The sequence below is a fragment of the Sabethes cyaneus genome, chromosome 3 (assembly GCF_943734655.1).
Source record: "Sabethes cyaneus chromosome 3, idSabCyanKW18_F2, whole genome shotgun sequence".
NCBI classification, from domain to species: domain Eukaryota; kingdom Metazoa; phylum Arthropoda; class Insecta; order Diptera; family Culicidae; genus Sabethes; species Sabethes cyaneus.
In genome coordinates, this window is record NC_071355.1 from 154,601,796 (window position 1) to 154,625,766 (window position 23,971).

Consider the following 23,971-nt stretch of genomic DNA (forward strand, 5'->3'; position numbering starts at 1 on the left):
CAGCTTTCAGTCCGATGTACGTTTCCGCCATCCTCTCAAAGGTATGTGTAATAATGTCAACGTCGTCAGCGAAGCCAGGAAACTGGACGGACTTCGTGCTCTTCTTATCACACCCTCCAAAGCGATGTTGAACAGCAAACATGAAAGCCCATCACCTTGCCGTAACCCTCTTCGAGATTCAAAGGGACTCGAGACTGCCCCTGCCTGATACTCGAACACACATTACTCGATCCATCGTCGCCTTGACCAATCGCGTTAGTTTATCCGGAAATCCGTAGTAGTGCATAATCTGCCATAGCTGATCTAGATCGATCGTGTCATACCCCCATTTGAAGTTGATGAATAAATTATGCGTGGGAACGTTGTATTTGCGACATTTCTACAACACTTCCCGAAGCGCGAAAATCTGATCCGTGGTGGCACGGGCACTCATCAATACCGCTTGATATTGCCCCACGAACTTCTTTGCAAATGGTGAAATCGGCGACATGAAAATTGGGAGAGTACCTAGTAGGCGGCGTTCAACAGTGTGATTGCGCGGTAATTACAACAATTCAACTTGTCGCCCGTTGTTTCCGCTGAGACGCACCACGTTTCGCAGGCATACAGCAATACGGCTTTAACATTTCACTTGAAAATAAGGATTTCCATATGTAGTGATCTGGTTCGAGCGCCAAATGTTTCACAGACCTGGCCTTCCTCACCCGTGTGGCTATATCAGTATTAGTATGACCATCGGGCGTTTTGTTTGTGGTTGTATGCACCCCATCGACATCTCTATATCGAGCTGCAGTAAACGTCAGCGACAGCATGTCCGGGGCTCAAAATTTGACAGCGGGCCCAAATCAGACTGCTAGCAGTTGAGTGAAACGCAGTGCTGAATTGCTATCTCATTTTCGCACACACGAGATGTTGGCGGCGAGAACATGGTTGTCTGCCATGGGCTTGGTTGTATGCTTTCACCTGCTCACCCTGTTGTCCCACTATTTTGAACTTGGTGGGATTATCAGTGTTCACTAATCACTACCATACTCCGTCTTTGCTACTTTGATTGTGAGACTTGCTGTGTGGGAGCTCTAGGAAAGGTAATCTAACTTGTTCTGCATATCGATTCGGCATTGTACGAGTAAGACAATGGCGTCGGCTTTGTCGAGGTCATTTAGCTGCTCCATTCCAAGACTATCCTCGATTTGGTTTACTGTCTACCGCTCCAACTAATATCTAATCTATAAAGATTAGAAACAGCAGTGATGGAGTATTTTAGGAGTAATGCAGAGCAACGTGCTCCTACGCCAGTTACCGCATTCAGTTAGGTTGCCTTTTTAGGGACTTTTTCAAATATGCCCTGCATCTAGCCACAGGAATAGTTGCGGTTTCCCATAGGTTGCTGAATAGCTGGGCTGACAACGATAGGCAAGCTTTGAGCATCTCGACTGAAATGCAGTCTACCCCTGGCGTTCAGTTGGATTTCATACTTTTAATTGCAGCTTTAAGGTGATACCGAAAGTGGCTAACGTTATTGTGTTAGTGCGACAAACATTGTACTGTACATCTCATGTGCTCGTTAAAAACCTAAACGTTTATTTGAATATTGCATTAGTATTGGTAACATATGTCAAATAACGGAGCTTGCAAACATAAACACAGCTGATCTGGAGCCAACCGCATCGACTACAAACATCCCGAAATATGGTTTGTTTTCTTTATCAAGGCATTCCGATTCAATCAAGATTAACAGCAGCAACTGAATAATGCGTAGGATCACTAGGATGTTTAATTAATCCGTTTGCATCGGAGGCCAGTTTTTGATTTCTGCGCTTGCATTTTGTTTGTTTACATCACTCTAAGCTTATCGATGCGGCGAAAGTTGAAAGCTCTTTAGAAGCTCATTAATGTGACGAAAGTTTGATACTGTGTTGCTGCTTTTTCGGAAACCGCTAGTACAATGAAATATGTGCGCAACAAAATATCTATTAACTAATTCCAAATTATATATTGATCGCTTTTATGAACACGTAATGATCGATATGATCAGTTAAATTCATTTTCCATTAGCAATTATGTTTTGCTGAGCGTTTGTTGATATATAGCAGATCGATAAATGGAATGACAAGTTTTAGGAAATTATAACAGCACTGGAAGCACTGATTCCGTGGTGAAAGCGTGCTCTGCCAATACAGATGCATTTTTAAGGTGCAAAACAATACATGCTTCGAACGGTAGCCATTTATCCAGCCATCTTTGAGCCACTTTCGGTTTCCCCTTAATGTTATCCAGTGAGGGCGTCTCAAAGTTGACGCGACCAATGTCACGTTTGCTGGTTTTGATGATTTTAACATTTGAGACTCGAAAGAGTTGTTCAAAATATTCAGTCCATCGCTTAAGCTGTTCGGTACGGTCAGTCAGTCCTTTAGCAGCATCTTAGCATTCACCCTGGCACCCCTAAGGCGACGAGAAACATCATACAAATATCGGACATCACTATTGGCGGTGTCGGTGGTTTCTCCTTCGTAGGCTAGGGATTTAGTCCAAGCTCTCTTGTCCCGCCTACAAGCTCGATTAACAGCCCTATCCAGTTCAGCGTATTGTTGACGAGCAGCTGTCTCTGCCGCTCTGGTTCAATGCCGGCTCCCACCTCTCCCCTCGTCCTCTAAGTTTCATTCTAAATCCGCTCCCTCCGCACGCTATGCACTTTGCCGAAGGCTTCGTCACTGGTCGTGATGAAAGCTTTCATTGATATCCGTTGGTCTATTGCTCTTCGACAGTTCCAACAGGTGGCAACTCGGAGACTCGCGATTCAAGTTGTTCGACAAAGGCCCTTTTCATCTCGGAATTCTTCAATTGACGGACATCGTAACAACACCCATCGTTCTCCTCTCGTCAACGACAAGGTGATGGTCGGATGTAATATCGGTGCTGCGGTTGTTGCGTACGTTATGAAGGTTTCTTCTCCACCTAATGGTGGAAGAGAATACTGTTTTCTCTATTGGTTCTGTTAGTGACCTCCAAACAATAAAGACATACGACCTGTAAAAAAAACTAGATAGTCGCAGTCAACAATGGGGCTTATTTTGCAAGGCGAGTGGCTTGACGCGGAAAATTATCACTCTCATTTTGTATTTCGACGGAACCTAATTTCGTTCGACTTACTTTGAATGAGCTGTTTCACCCATTTGATATTGCCGGCGGAATGCAGAATACCATCCACTATCGATCCGTCGGAATACAGAAGGACGCTGTTTAATTCGCTGCCATTTACGTTTCGTTCGGTACTAGTAGAGTCGATTCACAATGATAAATGCGAAGAATTCAAGGAGAAACCAAAATCCAGGGATAATTTCTTTCGCCATGGCACGGCTCGTAGGTAAATAAAAACGCAATCAATTTGCACATTTTGTAAACCATAGATAAATTACTTTTAATTCATAAATTAATGTATTATTCATTCACTATTTCAACGTACTTTAATTTTCTTTTTTATTTATTAATTATGTTTTATCACAATGGAATATACAGTCTCAATCAATAAGAATATAGTGTGTTTCTTCTTCTTCTTCTTGTTTGCATAATGTTTCGTTTTTTAGTATTTCTTAATTGCATTTTTTTTCTTTGTTATTAACAATTGGTATGTCAGTTTGAAGCAGCAAAATGGAGTCAGAGGCGCTAATCACTTGATTTTTTTTCACATTCTCTTTCTTTCAGCCTAACACACAATTTATACAACGTTTGCCATTTTTATTATGTTTGCAGTAAAAATTGAAATTAACTAGTCGTATTCTACCGTACAAAAACGTCATCCTCGTTTGCCTTATCATCATTTTTTGCCTAATATGTAGAGTGTAAAAATCTAATATATAATAAAAACTCTGTATACTGCACTAAAAGAAAGGTATTTCATTAATAAAGATATTATACGATTTGAACTTTGCTGAACGTAAAATGATTTTTCCTTATTTTTGAGTTGATTTCAAGATGATTGAATTTATTTCTTCTGTGTCGTTTTGTGGTATGTTACGTAGTCCTACGTGAGGGTCTAGCTGTCGAAAGTGTAGCAGTCTGCTATGTATATAACATATCTAAACATCAGAACATATTGGCTTAAGCACGAGGGAAAACGTTACATATAAGATACTACGAGATAATGTTGTTCGTTTCCCAGTTATGGTGGTATTGATTTTGATGCCTTACGTTGATGCATTCTAGCTGTCTTTGATGTTCAGTGAGTTATAAATATTAATATTGCTACCATCTTGCGATAAATTCTGTTGCTTGCACAAGACTATAAGAATACGTTAGACCAAGAGGGGTGGAAAAGGCAAAATAACGCGATGACAAATCGGTATTTAAACGTTGAGATTTAAAATTTTAGTTGATAAACTGAATTTTGATAGGAGAAAAAATTCTTCTGCTTGCTAATTCAAATTCAGAGCAAATGATTGTTGTTGAGCGCAAAGAAGGAAATTTTTATACTGCCGATAACAGAATAATTTAATCTTAAGAGCAAACACATTTTATTCATTCGATAAGGCACTATTTTGTACTATAAAAGGTAAATCTTTTTAACCAGAAAAGCAGCCAAAAAGTTGTTCAAACGAAAATACAAGATTATTGTTAAGGCATTCATTTATAGTCGAAATTTATAACAACAAACAAAAGAAGCAGTGCCTCAATTAAACAAAACCTAAGTAAAATTTTACTATCGACAGTATAAAAAAAGTAGTTACCAGATGAAAAGAGAAAACACCTATCTTTTATTTCCTACTGCTAGTAAACATACAGCTTCGCTGGTGCACTCCACTTTAATAGATTCTTACCGCTCCTAATAAATTCAATAATTTTCCAAGAAAAGGCATTTTCCACGACATTTTGACAGTACACTTAATACAAAATCCTATGAACTATTCTATTATTTTACAAACATTGTTGTTCATATTTGTATCGATGCCTACGATCGAGCACCGTTTACCCAATAAACAGAGTTCTTTGAGATCACTTGTTATGTTTTCATTTTTGCCTCCACCTTTTAGTTAGGTCTGGATGTTTCTGGTTTCTAATGTTTTTAAATGTGGATGGTTAAGTACATAACATTTTTGCTTTGAAATTTAAAAAATAAACATATTATGCTATTGGAAGAGTACAGAACAACGAAAAAAACTTTTTATACTTTATTGTCGAAATTCCATCGTTTTCATTCCAGCTATCCAACTCCAATTTTGCCTCTCTATGTTATTTTACCTCTTCCTCCCGTCTTATCTGGTTGTAGAACATACAAACGTACACACATACATACCAACATATGTGCTCCTATACTATGCTTATACGGTAAAGAAGATAACACACATATATACAACATGCTTTCATAAGGCAATAATGACTATCAGGAAGGATCTTTTCTTCGTTTCGTATTATGATATTTAGTGAGAACATGTGAAACAATATCGAAATTTGGAGAAAAAAAATAGTGAAAAGAAAAACAAAACACTGGACAAAAATAACTTAAGTATAAATAAATTTCTGCTTCTACACTGACTTGCTGCTTTTGCGAATAGTTTGACTCGATGCTCTTACTACGCTCATAGTGATTAGATTAACGTCTTTAGTGTGCTGGTGAACTTATGGTATGACGATTAATTTTTACCGTCGATAGAGACAACAGGAAACATAAAATGCTCAACCCAATCCTTTCCCTAATATCGCATCAAGCAGTTCAGAAGTTATACACAATTAACGATTTATGTTAAGCGTTAAAATAGGCTTGTTTTCGCATGTTTTAATCGGCAATTCGAGTATCGAATAGGAATTCTTCGTAACGTTATTTAACTATTTATGCAGATATTTTCTCGTTCTTTATCAAAACGTACTTAATGCTAGTGATTAATTAAAAACCTTTTATGAACTACGAAAAACTAGAATGTTAAGATACACGTATCTGAAACTAGGTAATAATAAGTAATATATCGACAATCGCAACTGCGCTTCTTTGTAGTGGTGACAGAATGCCGGTCACAAACAATATAGTAATGGTAATGTACTATGGTTAGCCATTTTTTTATAAGAGAACAAACAAAAAAACAATACACATTTTAACATTTTAATCAATGACCATCACAGTAAGCAACAAAAAAAAACTAAAAAAAAAAACTGAAAAATTAATCGTCATACAATAGTTTTGCTTTTTGCTGGATAGCTTTCTTTTAATACTACATAAATAAGATAACTGTTGCGATCATCAAACAATCAAATTTTAAAGCACTGAGGAAACGCATAATAAAAGCGACAAAAAGGAATTAACAATGGAAAAAATAATCAAAAGTGCTACTAAGGGTGAGGAGGTTTGTCGAATTGAGCATCGTGTTTTAAGAATGCCCTCGAGTATTACGAAAACAGCCAACTATTCAACTATTGAAGGTTTTTTCAGCGATTTGCTATCTGTGAAATACTAAAAATTCCTGGCAATGATTTTTAACGTTAAAGTGCCAAATTAGAAAAAAGAAATCGCAAATGCAAATTTTTACACATCCTATTGTCCTTTCTACTAGTGCCAAATGCAAACAAAAATGAGTAACGATGTTATCAGAAATTACTAGACAATAAAACTGTTCCGTCAATAGAATGTCTACGGATAGCAGCGGAACATAGAGCATTGTCGCTGGTTTATAAGACGCACTTAAGTGTGCTAGTTCATATTTGGAAAGCGAAACCCCACACAGGCTCGAACGGTTTTATCTTTCGTATTTCGTAGTCAATTTTGAGCACTTGTTTGCACGTTTAATAATTAGTTATTCGTTTGTTACCTCAACTCGCATACTCTCCAGGACTGACTTTTCCCGGTGTGATAAGTGCGCGTGCGTGCGTGTTCGTCGATTTGAATAATAACCGGATGCAGATATCATAATAATTAAATATATTTTTTAAACAAATGAAAATCACTTTTTCGATAGAATAAAATAAAATAAGAAGTATCACTACTCACTAGCAACTTTGATGACAATAATGTTTGTGGCCGTTTTATGTTGTTAGAATAAAAAAATTACAGCATTGCTTGTTTTTGAAACGCTCAAGTCTGTTAAAATTTCACGCTGTTGTTATTTTCAGCAATTTCAATTTCCTTGGGAACATATTTCCTACGTAGCATTGAAATTTGTAATTTCTATCGCCTAATTAGATTAGTTTATCCTACATCTGTCTGCTCTCACAACAACTATTCGTATTTGGGGTAGTAAAAACTAGTGGATAAAGAGTAGGTTTACGGAAGAGGAATTTTTAGCCCGCGGTGCGAGTCTTCTGGTGATCTGCTTTTTGTTGATATCGCGTAGCTCAGCTCAGGCCAGCCATGATGGTGCTATGATTTAAGTGAGTATTAAATTTGCTAATTCTTCGTTTTTTTTTGTATCTTGCTTAATTAAATTTTCAGACTAAATATCAAGGAAAACATGTTTGTCTTTAAAAGTACTAGATTTTGGCATTGTCATTAAACTGCTTGTTAGATTAGTATTTTGTGATAGATGTAAAACTGCTGTTTCTCCTTTGTTGGTCAGAATCCCTGAAGTTGGCAAGTAAGCTGAAATCTCATTCCTGCTTCAAAGTAGAGCTTTTCTAATGTGTTTTTAGCTCAATATTTTCAAATGTGTACAATATTAATGGAAAATGATCGACAAAACTATTAATACTAGGTACGATTCTTTGTGATTAGCCAATTTGACTTTTTCATGCTCTCAATCGTCGACGGTCAAACGGGAAGGCTTTAATTCTAACGTAAAACTCATCTTCCTTTCTCTTGTTCTGTTTAGCGTGATGATCCTCTTAATAAAAACCATTTCATTTAAAGTTTTAGCCTTTTCCTTATTCTAAAACACACATTGTGAATAATGCTTTTATAAAAAAAGATTTCAGGGGGAAAACAGTTTCCTCAAAAAATTTGCTTTATATTTCAGGCTGTGCCGTCAGTTTTCAACTAAGCATTTTGACTTCAACTGTTATTTACTTTTGATTTGATCTTAGTTCAGTAGATTTTGACTGTGAGATCTTTTTCTCTGGGTAGTAGTAAATTTTATAAAACCATATTTCTCGATAGGATAAGCGGAACAAAATTTCCCTCTGATTTAATCTTTCAACGAGGGATTCTCCTAACACGTATAACATAACGAAAAGCACTGATATACCTATATAAAAACTAGGAGCTCCTTGCATGGTTTGGGTTTTGCTAGAAAATACATTCGATAATAATAAATAACTAAAATTCAACATTAATTTCTTACACAAAGTCAATTACTCTAAAAATATATATGCTTGGTTGCGCGTATGTGTGGGTATGTATAATAATTACAACGATTTTTTTTAGTTGACTCGCAGTTAAATATCTCGACGTATAAAAATGTAATTATGTTGTTTTTACCAGAAACCACCTTTCTCGCCTTCTAACGCTGTGCTGCTCGTTTCTTCGTGCTCGATGTTTGGTATATTTTGGTCCACCGCAATGGCTGGTCACGATTTACGCTGAATTTTTGCAACTAAATATCAACTGGAAGGATTCGTCGTTAGGCTATCGCACTGAAGGAAATCGTTTATAGCAGAAGAAATGTAGAATTTTCCTCAACTCAGAGTGGACATTCAAATTAGTACACGACACACATCCGACACCGATGACTGTTTTCGGTGCTTCGTAACAACGATAGCGGATTTGCTCCTCTTACATAATTGATTTATAATAAGCAAACATGTTATTGTTGTTGCTTTTATTGTTGTAGCTATTGTTGGAATTGTTGAAGCCGCTGAAGTTCAGTAGATTTTGATTAGCCAAAGCAGCTGCAGCTGCAACGGCAGCAGAAGAATTGTATCCGCTTGAGATGGAGTTATTGGAGTGATTGCTTCCTCCCATACTATTATTTCCTCCAGTGCCATAGCGCAAAGAGTGATTCTTGGAGTTATATTGCTGCGGCTGTTGCAGTTGACCGCACGGATTATTGAATTTACTTCCATTATTGTTTGGGAAACCGAAGCTCTGCTGTTGATATGATTTTTGATTATTGTACGTGCTGGTGCTATTCAGAAAACTGTTGCCGCCGTTGTTACGGTTGGAATCTCTTCCAAAAAGATTCGCGGCATAGCCGGAGCGTAAATACTGATTGCCTCCATTATTGCTGTTACCGCCGTTACCAGTAAAAGCTTTATTAAATGCATTGGTGGTGACATTCGCACTCATCTTGTCCCTATTGTTGGCCATACCGTTCAAGCTATTTGCAAAGTTGTACCATGGCAGTCGAAGCTGCTGCTGCTGCTGCTGTTGCTGAGTTTGTTGAAAAGCTACAGAGGTCAAGTTCGTCGATTGGTTTGCCATCGTAGTTGTACCGATAGTGGAAATTCCACTTGTCAGGGATGTCCCATTGATTGGATAGTGAAAATCACAGCAGCTACACTTGGCCATCGTGTACTCTTGAATGTGTCCATTCGCTCCAAGACGGTGATATTGTGAGCGATTGTCCAGAAAAAAGTGAATGTTATCGTTTTCCGGTAACTGGGCAAACTGCAGCCTAAAATGACCGGGTGCGGTCAAATTGTCGATTAGATCGAGAACATCGCGACCGCTAAGCACAATTTTCGGTTCACATTCCGGTACTGACGGTTCGGCGACATCATCATTACCGGAGCCAGTTTCATCGGAGATGCTATCTTCTGACGACAACGATGATCGCATCGATGTTGATGATGACGATGGTGACGTCGACGAGGATGATGATGACGACGAAGACGACGACGACGACGACGATTGGCTAGGACTTCCATCTTCAGTTTCCGGAGCTTTGGACTTACCTTCCCCAGACAGTGAAATAGGCGAGGAGCTGGTCAATGGCCTCTCCACTTCCTCCGTTGGAGTCGTTGGTGGCGATGTTGGTTTCTGCAGATTGAGGGCCAAAGATTATGTAAGTTTGGTAAAGATTAAAGGAAAAACAATTTTGGCTCGTAGCCAAAGATTACTCCTAATTCAATGTAGCCATGAAACCACATTATTACATGTAATTGAAAAATCTTTACAGTATCAAAGATACGAAAATATTAAGTATTATTTATTATGCCAAGTGTTCACTGGTTAGCATATTAAATATGCTTTCAAAGAACAAAACAACGACAATCAATATATGAAGGTTTTTTCATGTAGTTTTACTGTTCATGAATTATTCTGATACCTTGATATGTGATTTGCGTTTCGAAGTGAAAGTTTGTAATTTAGTTCGAGAAGGTTCCTGAATCTGTACAAAAAATGCATTATTTGTGTGTGATTAAAACAGTAATGGTTGGTAAACACCTGAATAATGCGTAGCTTCGGTGGTTCGGGTGCCTTTGCAGCTACTCCCATCCTGAATGAAGATCTGGATCCGCGATCAGCACGATATCGTTTCTTCTCGTTGGCGGAACATTCTCATGCCACTTGGATCACCGGGTGATTTCCGGCAGATACTCTCGCACCAACCTCTCCTAGAAATGGTTTGCCATTTACTGAGCCAGAGATGCCAGCCACGATAGATAGTTGAATTATCGTCCAACTCGGTCCAGGGTTTGTAACTGTCAGGCAATCTCAGCAACCAGTGATTTGGGGTAAGAGCGGGGCTGCCTCATCCTCTATGGGCACGTGAGCCAGCGATCTTGCATTAAAAATGCCTGCAACCTCAACCAACGCATTCCTCAACTCTTCCTCTGTTGGTCGACGCGGCAACCGAAACTCTGACAACGTATGCTTGGCGGATTGAATAAGCCGTTCCCAACTTCCTTCCATATGGGGAGACGCCGGAGGATTGAAACCCCAGGTAGTTGTCGAAGACACGAACTGCTGAGCCATCTTGTGCTGATCTAGGACCAGCAATACCTGCTTCAACTCTCGCTCGGAGCCAATGAAGTTGGTTTCTCTGTCGCTGTAGAAAACAGCTGCTGTGCCTCGTCGCTCCATGAAGTTGCATATCACCGTTACGCATAAACTTGTTGACAATGATCTAGCTAAGTCTATGTAAATAGTCATAAGGCAAGTCAGAAGAACCCCCCAACCCGTCCCCAACGTTTTCAACCGGTCTCCCTATAGCCTCTTCCATGGAACCAAAATAGCCGATCCCGGCGCGCGTGAAAGGATGAACGAATGCTGCAAGCCTGCATTCCAGAAGTTTGCCATCGCTGAGGGTCGCGGTCGAGATTCTCGCAACTTACAGCGTTGACAGTCGGTTCTGACCTTGGCGTACACTCTGCGCAGTCGGCTGATGCAATAATTTAGACGAATCGTTAATCACTGATTCGTGGTTTCGATGGTGAAACTTTTGATGGTAGCCTTCTACGATGAGGAGCGTAATCGGGTGGTCACGTGGAAGGATGATTGGGTTGATAGTATCTGGAGTTAACAATTTACACATTGCAGTTCTACCGTGCATACGCAGCAGTTGACATTCGTCGAGATACGGACTCAGGTTGTAAAGCGGATTTCGTTTAGGAAGGGTTGTGTTATCTTTCCTGTGTAAGAACAGTTTTTCTGAGTACTTATCCTACAGCGCGACAAAATTCAGGTCCCTTGACCTTTTGTCTCCCGTTAGCGATGGACGACAGGTCCACTTCGCTGAAATCCAACTTCATTCTGCAACGTTTGTCAAGTCCAGGATATCACTAACCCTTGTTACCACGCATGGGTTGTACTTGCGGGTACTTGATCGCCACGTATCCAGGAAAGTATTTTTGTGGAGTCTGACCAGTAGACATGGTGGAAGATCTCTATGGATAGTCCCTGAAGAACAGAAACCAATCGCTTCAAGCTCCCATCGAAGGATTGCTAGATACTTGAGGGGGCTACACGACACTTCGCTGCAACGAGTGTGCATTCGAACGTTACGTTTTCTACGAAACGAAGAAATACTACTGCAGTCATGCCATTTTTGCTGGAGTTGGCGAAGTTGTGCAACTGTATCTCCATCTGAGGTGTAATGCATCAGGTGTTTGAGGTGTAGGTGCATCAGTACCTTGAGATACATGAGGTCGTGTGCAACCAAACCTAATGGATTGTAGATGGACATCATGATGCGGAGCACTTCTCGCTTTGTGGAAGAACAAGCACCCTCCAGCAGGTCTCTTCCCAATCTGTCCCAGTTGATCTTGAGGTGAAACAATCTGTGTTGGTGCACCATCACATGCCCTTCTCTGTTGCAAGAGCAGACGATAAATCTAGGCTCTTCAGAGTTTCGCTAACTCCCCAGGCTGATTTCGCCAACTCGGTCGCACTATGATCTGCTTCTGTATTGCACAGTATGTCGTCCACGTGAGTAAATTGTACGATTACCCTGGTAGCTACCGGATACTGTTCGCTGAACTGCTCTGCGTTTTTGTTCTTTACGAGCTGCGCACTTCCTGGAGAACAACATGCTCCAAACGTGGGTAAGAAATGGGGAATGCAAATAAGGAGCGTCCAACATAGCTGTAGCCATCCCAAGTGCCTACCTAGCACCTTCATGTGGCCTTACCTGGTAATGCTCTATTGAGTATCCAAGCTAGGAGGAGTTTGGTGGTTCCCGGCTACCTGGTCTCAAAACCGCGGTTTTGGGCAGACGGCGGAGCCTGCTAAAAGGTGAGGTTTTTTAATTATTTTTTTCGTTTTAGCTTATGAAGCACCTCATGCTGTATAGTGAAAACTTTGGACAAAACGAGTTTTAGGACTGCTCATGGATACCAGAAAATATTAAGTTATTTATTGGAAGCACTTATGCAAACTCAAAGGACGCAACTCTATTCCATTCGAAGGACTGCTGGTGATTGTTCTATTTTTGCCCATATATACCAAATTTCATCTTACTATCATCAGCAGGTATCTAAATTCAGCCTATTTGCCTTTTCTTTCGCCAATAAAAATACTTTGCCGACATACAATTTTAATATGTTATAACTAATTCCTCAAGACTGTAAATAATCTACTATTTTTTAGTCAAAGAACGTCAAAACTACCTGTTCTTCCACTAGAACTAGGCCATAGGCCGAAAAATTAGATGCCATCGCTTAATAGGCCGAAATACCCTCCCGTGCCCTATGTGGAAGGCTAGATGATGGAGTGGATCTGGCCCTTCTGTAACAGCATTAGTGTGAAATTCATTTGATAATCAAATTTGGAGCTACTGAATTCAGCTACATACACTGGCTAGTCCTAGATTGTCCAGCTCATAAAAGTGCTATTTTGGCTTAAGTCGCTTCGGTCTCTTCGGCGCACTTATTGCTTGGAATGTAACGAAAAAGTGCGCCGACGATGCCAAAACGATTTAATGCAGGATCGCACTTTGGATGGTATAATTTTTCTTGCAATCAGCAATACTACTTTACGAACTGCGCACGCGCTGCAGATCAACATGCTCCAAACGTCATTACCTGCATGACGTAAACGTTGGTTTCGTTCTCCTCGGTATCCCGCCACAAGAACCGTTGACTTTGCTGTTCCTCGCTATGGATGGCAACTTGGTGAAACATTTCGCTAATGTCACCACATAGTGCGAAACGGTACTCGCGGAACTTGTGGACGGTAACCAATGACGTGAGCAAGTTAGGTCTAGCGAGAAGACAAGAATTCAGCGAAATTTCATTCGTGGTCAATTTCCGGGTTTATTAGGGTTGCTAACTGGGAAGACTATCCTTACCTCCTCGTGGTACTAGCCGGGATACGAGCAACCTTAGCGGAGATCGGGTAACCAACCCCACTGACAGGGAAGGGGGAATCATCGTCCTCGCGTCAGTGTGGGACGCTAACAGTGTACTGTCACAATGGTCCTCCGGCGACACAGGGGGTTGGTGCAGGCTCTACAAGCCATCCGTAAAACATTCTAGTACGGTCAGCAAATAATGTAAATAGGGACTGGAACAATCGGCATAGACTAAGGCAACGAAAAGGGACGATTGGAAGCTTGGAACATAGAACTGCATGTCTCTCAATTTTCTGGGAAGTGCCCAAATTCTTTCCGACTTATTGAGGGCACGCAAGTTCGACATTGTAGCTCTGCAGGAGGTATGGTGGAAGGGGTCTACGGTATATTCGTATAGAGATGGATACAGCATCTACCAGAGCTGCCATAAAACACATGAGCTGGGTACAGCTTTTACTGTGATGGGCGACATACAAAAGCGCGTGATTGAGTGGTGGCCAATGGACAGCCGCATATGTAGCAAATTAAGGATTAGAAGCCGTTTCTTCAACATAGCCCACACCTAGGAAATGACGAGGACGATAAAGATGCTTTTTACGCGTAGCTTGAACGTGAATACGACAAATGCCCAAGAAATGACGTCAATCGGCATCGGAGACCTCAACGCTCAGGTACGAACGAAAACGGCCATCGACTCATTGACATCGCCGTCTCCAAAAATATGGCCATACAAAGTATCTACTTCCGGCACGGCCTCCCATATCGGTGCACCTGGAGAACCACACAACAGACGGACTCGCAAGTCGATCACGTTCTCATTGATGAAAGGCACTTCTCGGATATTATCAACGTTAGAAGCTATCGTGGGACAAACATGGATTCTGACCACTGCCTTTTAACGGTTAAAGTGCGCCATAAACTTTCCGTTGTTACCTACAACATTCGGTTACCTACATACCACACAAAAAACTTCCGGGATAGGAAGTGCCCATATACAATTCCCGCAAAGAATTTACGGTGAGAGCCGAAACGTTTCGAGATGAACATGGAGGAATCTTGACGGATGAATGTGAGAAGATCGAAAGATGAAACAGAACTGAAATAAGCACCTGAATGGCGCTTAAGCGGAATTCCAAAACAGCAGAAGAAACCACTACCTCAGTACGGCGGACGATGAAAAAATGCTGAATCAAGCGGCTTAGATAAGATCACTAAGGTACCTGACAATAAGGGTATCGCAGCGGGGTTTATAAAAGCAAAATAGACGAATAATCGAAAACAGACGAAATCTTTGTGTTGCGATACATCCTCCAAAAGTGCCGTGATGCGTAATCGTGAATATCAGGCCATTTTTTTCCTGTATGGACTCATCACTGCGACCAGTATCTATTGTTATTGTTATTGCGCTCGGGTGTTTGCTGTATAACCTGCACAGTCTCCAATTACAGTCATCCCTGGCAAGACTGACCAGTACATTTAACTATTATAAGAGTATAAGATTTTACACTGTCAACAGTGCTTTATGGGGTTCATATAGAATTCAGCATGAAGGAAGGGTAATGGGTGAGGAGCCTGAGAATAAACCCATGCTCAAGTGCACAACCCATGACCACTTTGCTAGTCAAAGCAGACTCTGTAACCTTGCGGCTACGGAGCCCCCCATCAGGCCATTACGTACCACTTATTCATGGATTTCAAGGCGGCCTATGAAACTATAGACCGTGAAGAACTATAGAAAATATGGGATGAAAATGACTTTCGCGGACGACTGACAAACTGATTGAGGCCACGATGGACGTACAGCGGTGTGTAAGCATATCATGCTCATTTGGTTTTGAGAATCCTTTAAAGGGGCTCCGATAAGGCGATAGTTTTTCTGCCTCTTGTTTAAGTTCGAGAAGGTAGACGAAACTATACATAGATATGTCTAAGGATGGAAGATCAGTGATTTTGATCAAATCTATGATTCATCGCCAGACGCACGGATCTGTAAAGTGAATCTTCAGCTTTAATCATAAGATTTTGTTCTTTTAACAAATCTTAGTTTCGGGACATTAATTCTTCGATTTCTGGGTCCGTATTCTACTAAGACGCTCCCAAAACTTCAGTCAACTCTTAGTCATCGATCACAATGTTACACTTTACCAAACTGCGAAAAAAGGGTTGCAAACATCACTTGTATTGAGATTCACGCCATTCAACCGGTCGTCTGTATCTGTTAAATTTCTCAACGCGATCAAGCAATAACCATGATCTGTTACAAGATTTATTATAATCTGTATAGTGTATAGATCGCGATAAAGTATTTGTCGCAGCTTTAAGTAGTGATGTCAATGAAGGAACGTGCTGCTCGAGCCAAAGATGCTGATGTCAATGAACCTGAACCGGATCGCTGTTACGTTCTTGATCGCTAGAAGAGATTTTTCCATCCCTAGCTATGTCTTTAATATTTTCTTGCAACTATGAACCTGCCCAGGTAATCAATAAGCATTAGTATAAGCAGTAAATCAATCGTTTATTAGCATCCCTGGCGTTTTATACTGCAGGTTGCTGTTTATTAGCCTTTTGACTGCATAACTGTTGTAAATTGGCATCTACAATTCTATTTAAATTCTTCTTGTCGGTAACTAGCTGCAAATAAGCATTGTCAGCACTATAAGAGGGCTAGCAGTAAAGTAGCCGCATATTTTGCCAAAATAGCATTTAAATAGCATTTAAGTCAACTTAACTGCTTATTGGCTTGCATTTAAATTGCAGTGGAAATGCTTATTGGTTACCTGGGCAGTCACTCATCCATGCCAATGTAGTCAATTTACTCGGAATCTGCACCGATAAATCATTGAATTGCACTTTTACCCGCATCGCACATTTACCCCTCCTTACTCTATCATATAGATTCCCATAAGTTTTAAGTGATTAGACAATGTCTTATTGGAACTGTATAAATGCTAAGATCTTTCTTAGAAAGCTCAACTAGGTGTGTCCAAATTTACAGAAATTTTCGGTGCTAAGCATTGATGCTGAAACTTCTCTACTACCATACAGGGTGTCGACTCAAATCCAAACATAAAATTCCCTGACTTTCCCTGATTTTCCCTGATGCATCAAATATTTTTCCCTGAGCCTCAAAACTCGAATATAAAGCTTATTTGGGTGATTTCTGGCTTAAGTTTTTAACCCTTCAGCATGGCTTATGCGGCATGCTGAAAACTAAAGCTAGAACATATCAAAGATTATTAACCTATTTCTTATCAGCGTTTCGAAAACGCGACGCACTCTTCTATCGATTCTAGGGGACAGTTATATTTGAGGTATCAACTTGAATCCAAAGAAACAAAGATTGAGAAAAAATTTAAAAATCTAATCGGTCTGTTTTTGCACAAAGCTTAGATGTTACAAACAGCAAAATTACAACCGCGTAAACATAACAAGTCTTGCTAACTATCAGTCACCTCAAACTAGTAACTTTGCCCCTGGAAGGTGGACACATGTCTGCGGTTTTTTCGTTGAACTAAAACCAAACTTTCCCTGAAGTTTCAGCTTGTTATCTCTGCTGGAAAAATTATGGGGTTAAGGAGATGATTCCCTAAAGATTTTTGGTACAAAAATGTGCGTTTTGCTGGCCTCGAGACACGGCAAAAGCTTAGCTAGATATATTGTTAGAGAATGGCAAATGTTTTAACCCTCAACGGTGGACAGTATGAGAGGTTAAGACTGAAGCTGGGTGTCATGATTTCGGATTGCAACTATCAAGGCTTGAGAGCAACATCGACTCGAAGGAAGTTCGGCCGTTCCGATGACCACATGGATGTTGAGGCAAATTCTTCAACTACAGCTTGATCAACGTGTACTCACCAGCAAGTCATAAATCCGATGATACTAGGGAAGGATTCTATTACAGATTCGAAAGCATTTATGGAGTGCGCACGACTTGAAAATTCAAGACTCTAGCTTCCAGATCGATCATGTCCTGTTTAACGGTCGATACTTTTCTTATCGACTTTGACCACTATCTCGTCGTAAGATCTGCACAAGGTTATCGAAATCGGCGAAGGCTCGCACTGAGAGCACGTTGCATTTCAACATCCAGCGGTTGACGGCATATGACGTTGCAGTGGAATACACCAGAAAGCTTGATCAACGAATCGTAGAACAGCAGGAAGAAAAGGAATAAGATGTAAGTGGGCTGTAGAGGATCCTCCACGGTGCCAACAACTACGAGGGAAGTGATAGGCATGACGTGTTGAAGACAGTGTAACACCTTGTTTGATGTCAAATGCCAGAAAATGACAGATGAGAAGAACCAGGCCAAGAGTCGCATGCTCTCTGCGGATCACGTCAGAACAGAGAAAATTGTAGAGACTAGAGCTGTGGGAAAAAGAACCGACTGTCTAAAATAATGTGAGTACGAGGACCACGTGCTCATCGATGCACAAGAGAGATTCGTCAGCAACGACACACGGAATATCTACAAAACGGTGAGGAATTGCTATGCCTGTGATATACAATGATGGTGCTGGAAACCTGCGTACTGACAAAACAGCAAGCAACCAGGTAGCAGCCATATGGAAGGAGCACTTTCAGGTGCTATTGAATGGAAAGGTAAACATGGAGAACGGTATGAACAGGCTATGAATTGTGAGTGATGGTCAAGCTGTGGAGCTACCACTAAGAAGGCAATTAGCATGGTAAAGAACGGTAAAGCTGCTATGAAGGACAGTATCCCGGCTAAACTTCTAAACGCGGGGAGCAAGCGGCTGTACGAAGCAATATATCGGATCATTGTCAGAATCTTGGCAGAAGAAGAAATGCCGGAAGAGTGGTTGGTTGGCCTCATTTGCGCCATTTTTAAAAGAGGACATCGTCTCCAATGTAAAAACTATCGGGGCATTACACTGCTCAATTCAACTTTCATGATGTTGAATAGACTGAAGCAAACGGATGCACTCAGTATTAATCTGCTATTCAACATTCCTTTGGAAGATGCAATACGCGGAAAGGAACGGAATCATCACGAAATCTCACATGCTTCTTGGTTTTGCGGATGTCGTCGATATCATCGTAGACATACAATTGTTGGCAGAGATCGTGGATGTCCAGATAGCGTTGGTGCCGAGGTGGAGTTGGATGTGGGCCGATATGAAGTAGTAGAGATGCACATATGGTATGCCCATGACGTATATGGCAACGATGTAGGCCGCAAAGTAAAACGACGTATGGCAGCCGCGAATCGAGCTTTCTGCGTATTACGTAACCAGCTAAAGTCCCGAAGGTTCCCAACTCATATACCGTGAACGCAGGTAATTCCGATCAATTCCTAATTCCGATCACTCAACTAAAGTAATCGATTTTTAAAAGATTGAATTAAAATTTATAGCTCATTGGCAAGCTTTGATCATGAGGATTCCCATAAACTATGGTTTTTGATTCCATCTTCTAAAAATCAACTACTTTAGTTGAGTGATCGGAATTAGGAGATGATCGGAATTTCCCGCGTTCACGGTAAACGCAAATTCTATAGAACATCAATGCTCTCGGTAACCCTTTACGGACATGAATCATGGACGCTGAAGGAAGATGATCAAAGAGTGTTTGGGCTTCTAAGCATAAAATTCTACAATCAATGATTGGTGTTGGTCTGTGTCCCACTTTGTGCTCTTGATGTCTGTACCGTAAAGTGCGTGAGGCCTACCATTGCCGATTTCGAGCACTAAAGCGAGTGAAGTCTGACAATTGTACGGCGCAAAACAAATAAAAAATCTACGACAAACTGAAAGATAATTAAATCGCCACTACACATGTGACAAGTTTTAGTTCAACCGATCAATCTGAGTATAATTTCCACGAAAATTAATTCGATTTCGAAGTTGATGAACAATATTGCCGGGAGAATAAAATTTCCCTGATATTTCCTGATTTCTCTGATCCAAAAATTAATTCCCTCATATTCCCTGATTTTTCAGGAAATCAACAACCTGATCATAGGAATTAGAATATCAATTCTGATTGCTCTGAAACGCATAATACATTTTACAGAACATACATCTAAAGTCAGCAATTTAATTTATCAAAGATTTTTTCTCTAGAAAAAAAAATGTTGCACTGAATTGTAAAAGGGTGTGGCACAGAGATGATTCTTAGACTTTCAAAACAGTACTTTGCATAAAAATAAACGGCTGGAATCTCGACCAATGCGAATACGTACAAGTATATGCGGTATTTATTTAGCCAACGAAATAGGTATGTAATTATGAAAGCCAGAATTGCTCTAACTTTGGCCGATTTGTTAAGGCTACTACCGTTGTTTATAAAGCTGATTCTATCAGAGGCTTAATTACTGCAACTTTTAAATTATTACGAGCACGGCTGGATACAAATCAAAGCAATTTGTTGACGACAGAGTTTGCCATTGCACCGATTGTGAAATAATTGATATCAACCTACCTTAATCTCCTCAGAATCCAGGGAGCTGATGCCACTTGAATCGCTGCCAACAGGTGAAACAAGCTGTTTTTTGACACGGCTTCCGGTCGTTGATACAGCCCGGCAGTCGACGCTGAGGGGTGATATTGGCGACAGTAGTCCGAAGCCTTCCATCAGATCCCCGATGGTTGTCAGCGGAACTGCAATATTGAGTGCCATCTGCAAGCAAAACAGCAATAGATAGATAAAAATTAATGCAATTTATTTTTTAACCACGATCAAGAACATGCGAGAAACACAAACTTCACCATATTTCACACATAAATTTTTCTTATCAACATTTACGAATGATATTTTTTCTTGCTTTGTATCAATGGAAAATTACTAGTGATAAAGCAATTGCGACACACTTGCTAGCTAATACGAGCAACCCGAAATTTCACCTTTTTTTTTGGCTTTCACCTTTTCCAGAGACAGTGATGCTTATCGGATATAGTCCCAGAGGGATGCTGCTGCAGATTCCGGTAAGAATTTGCAGAGTTCCGCAGTAAAATGGGGGAAAATGTTGGTATAAAATATATACGCAGAAAAAAAATAAAAATAGCGATGATTACGTTGGCAAGTTCACGACACAGAACTAGACAGGCTCACCGCACAGCACTCTGTGTGTGGTGAGATTCGATTTCGGCTTGCTTTGCTGTGCTACGGGTTAGGGAGGTACACAACGCCATGCTCATCTTGTAAATATAGACTTTCTCTCTTCTTCTCTCTTGTTAACTGTCTGGGAGATTGGGGCAAATATGGGGCTGCGATATCAGATTATAACAATTTTACGTGTATTTAGGGACCTGAGAAAAGTGGCCTATGACAAAAATATGCATTTGAACCATACTTCTGAATTGCACGAATTCAGCTTCGACTATTGATACCATCAATAAAACACGAATACAAAATAGTACGGTTTCTATCATATAAAAACCATAACATTTTCAAAGCTATTTGCAGTTATAAGCTATAGTGTAGTTGATCCAATACTTGTGGTAGCACCTATAATTGCAGTAATATATGTCATTAATGCATATTTGCGTCACCGTCGTAGCATTTGATGTAAATGTTCAAGATTTTTAGGATTATTTTAAGATTGCCACGATGGGCAACTTCCTAGATGCCTACCTACCTTTAGGTACCGCAGATCTTAAATATGACATAAACAATATCTTACAAGAAAATCATAATTAAAGAACAAATTGAATACCTTCCTACTCTATATAAACGTTAGTTTTCGTGTAGGTACTTAGAGAATAATAATTATTCGGTTATTGAAAAATCGAATGAAACCAAAGCTGATTAGTTTTAAAACTTCATTTGCCATTTACCGGCTTTTAAACGTGGGAAAATATCTGACCTAAAACATCCTAAACCCGATCTGTTTATAGCCCGACTAAAGGTTTGTAAAGTCTAATAAAACTGTCTTGATAAACGAAAACTCGACTAAAATTTCCGCAATTCTCGTCACCTTGGCACACCAGACCAAACACAACCTAGAACACAACTACGTCACGCAATGGGCAGTGCACTGCAGTGTGAGTGAGAGAACGATAACGATAGTGAGCGATAGACGATGAAGGGAAGAAAAATGGTCGCCTGTTTCGAATCCATTTTTCTTTACTCGAGCAATTGAATGGCCTACGGCGTCATTCAACACGTGTCCGGATTTTCAACCGTGTCCGTAGATTAAAACAGATTATTTAACTTCTTACCATTCAAAATCGCTGCGCTCCTTGCTGTTGCTACTATGGATCGGAACTAGCTTTTTGATTCTCACAGAACTGAGCTCCAGTTTTTTTTTCGCTAAGGCTTTCGCGAGACTGCAAATTTGCTTCCACGATTTTTCAACACTTCATAATCCGATGCTGTCAAGATTGCTTTTTATTCTCCCAGTGCCAGTTATTACCGAATCCAACCGATTTTGGTTCCGCGGACAGCGAATTTTGATGATGGACAATTTTTCCGTCGCAGATTCGACCACTGTTGCTTATTATGTGCGTGATATCTCCTTTAGTTTTCCACTACTTCTATCTTCGAGTATAGGCTTTCACGTCTGGTTGCGTCGACAATGCGAGCGAATGAAAGGTTTAAAAAAGTTCACGACTCACTCAGATACCGCTGTTTCTTTTCAACCTATTATGCGGATAGTGATTAGAACAGCTGCTCATCACATTTACGAATTATGTGTGTGCGTCGTGTATGTGCCTCAAAGAGTACAGTAAAGTGGTAAAGACAGTAAATGCGTATCCCGCTCCCGCGCGTCACACGATTTCCACCATTTCCACTACCACTGCTCTGCTACCGGCGCGCAAAAGAATCGCCTATATTTGCACATTCACATTAGAAAGCTATTTGCTGTCTGCTCACACGTACACGAAATCCCATAACAGAATGTCAAGCTCTTTGGGATGACGTAAGGAAAATCATTCCTTTCTCTTTTTTCCCATCAAAAACACATCAACGTAATTCGCGTTGACGGCATTAAACGATCTCTTGCACTCTCATGAAAATGCCCGCATGTACGTGTGGGTGAAAATCTGCCAAAATGTTTCGATCTCTTGCGCTCTTTAAGAAATTCCTATTTCGCTTCACCCCTACAGTAAACTTTTAGAGGTGGCAGCAGCTTACGTTCGCCAACGCGAATCAGCAGCAGCGAGGACAGTGGACAGCACACAATGAGGCTTGAAAAGGTGTGGCAATTGAAGACATTTAATGGTATAAGGGGTATAAGGCGATTTACGACGACAGTTTATAAACCTTTGCACGGTGCCTAACCTCAACTCTGGTTTGACGTTTTTGTGTGTTTTGTTTTGATTCCCTTTGTAACCTAATTTTATTGCTAGTGGGTTTATTACTTGTAATTGGTACCACTTGTTTGCGGAAACCGGAAATACCCGACTTTTCCAAAGCAGGAAAATGATAACAGTTCTGTATACAACATATATTTTTGCCCTTTTTGCAGTTTTTTGCTTCTGGGTCTTATAAATAAGTAATCAAAACAAACCCCACAACACTGTCAAACCTGGGAGGAAAAAAACGCACTGACATCTGCGTGCAATGCTTTATGGTTTATTCGAGCAGTATACACTGTAAAAAATCAACACGTTCTCATGAAGTGGATTCCACTTAGATCTGTGCTATAGGATGAACCACATCGTATTAAAGTGGAATACACTTGAGATTCAATCAATATGCTACACCAGCATTTCAAAAGAAAAACGCTAAGATTTCACGTGTCGTCCATTTGATTATCAAACAGCAAAACATTAAGATTTCACGTGTCGTCCATTTGATTATCAAAAAGCAAAACATTAAGATTTCACGTGACGTTCATTTGATAATCAAAAAGCAAAACACTAAGATTTCACGTGTCATGCTTATGAATATTAAAGGTTCTATTATTGGATCTTAAATGCTTTTTGTTGAATACGCAATGCATTGTTTATGAAAATTAAATGGTTTTCACTTTGGATTTCGTATGACATTTTATATGACAGCCAAATGCGACAATTTGGGTTTTGTGGTGTTGGCATATGATTAGGCAATGTGATATAATTAATAAAATAGTATAGCTTTTACTTCTAACAATGCAATTTTTATTGAAATCAATTAATGAATATACCGTGCAAGCACCATATTCAAAGCAGTGCCTAATTCTGAACAGCTGCAAATTTATCTTAAATATTGACAAAACTCTAGCTATTTAAACCATTTTAGTAATATGAAATCATCAGATGTAGTGATTAATTTGTTTATATAACTAGAATTTTGTCAATATTTATGAATAATGAGACTTTTCAGAATTAGGCACTGTTTTGAATATGTTGCTTGCACGGTACATAATATTAAAA

The 23,971-nt window shown here is 40.1% G+C and overlaps 2 protein-coding genes across 3 annotated transcripts in view; both read right to left on the reverse strand.

Annotated features, from left to right (window-relative positions):
• LOC128743019 (uncharacterized) overlaps positions 1-23,971 on the reverse strand; it is a 121,605-nt gene that overhangs the window by 29,874 nt on the left and 67,760 nt on the right. The window lies entirely within an intron of this gene.
• On the reverse strand, positions 3,442-22,134 carry LOC128743017 (putative uncharacterized protein DDB_G0277255). Of its 2 annotated transcripts, none has more exons than XM_053839519.1 (3): positions 21,833-22,134; positions 20,094-20,291; positions 3,442-9,895 (listed from the first exon to the last, which is right to left on the reverse strand). In XM_053839519.1, the coding sequence occupies exons 1-3, from the start codon at positions 21,833-21,835 to the stop codon at positions 8,690-8,692; spliced, it is 1,407 nt and encodes a 468-aa protein (XP_053695494.1). In that variant the 5' UTR covers positions 21,836-22,134; the 3' UTR covers positions 3,442-8,689. The 2 variants fall into 2 exon arrangements, with proteins under 2 accessions (XP_053695494.1, XP_053695495.1); XM_053839520.1 differs by lacking the exon at positions 21,833-22,134 and adding an exon at positions 20,516-20,671.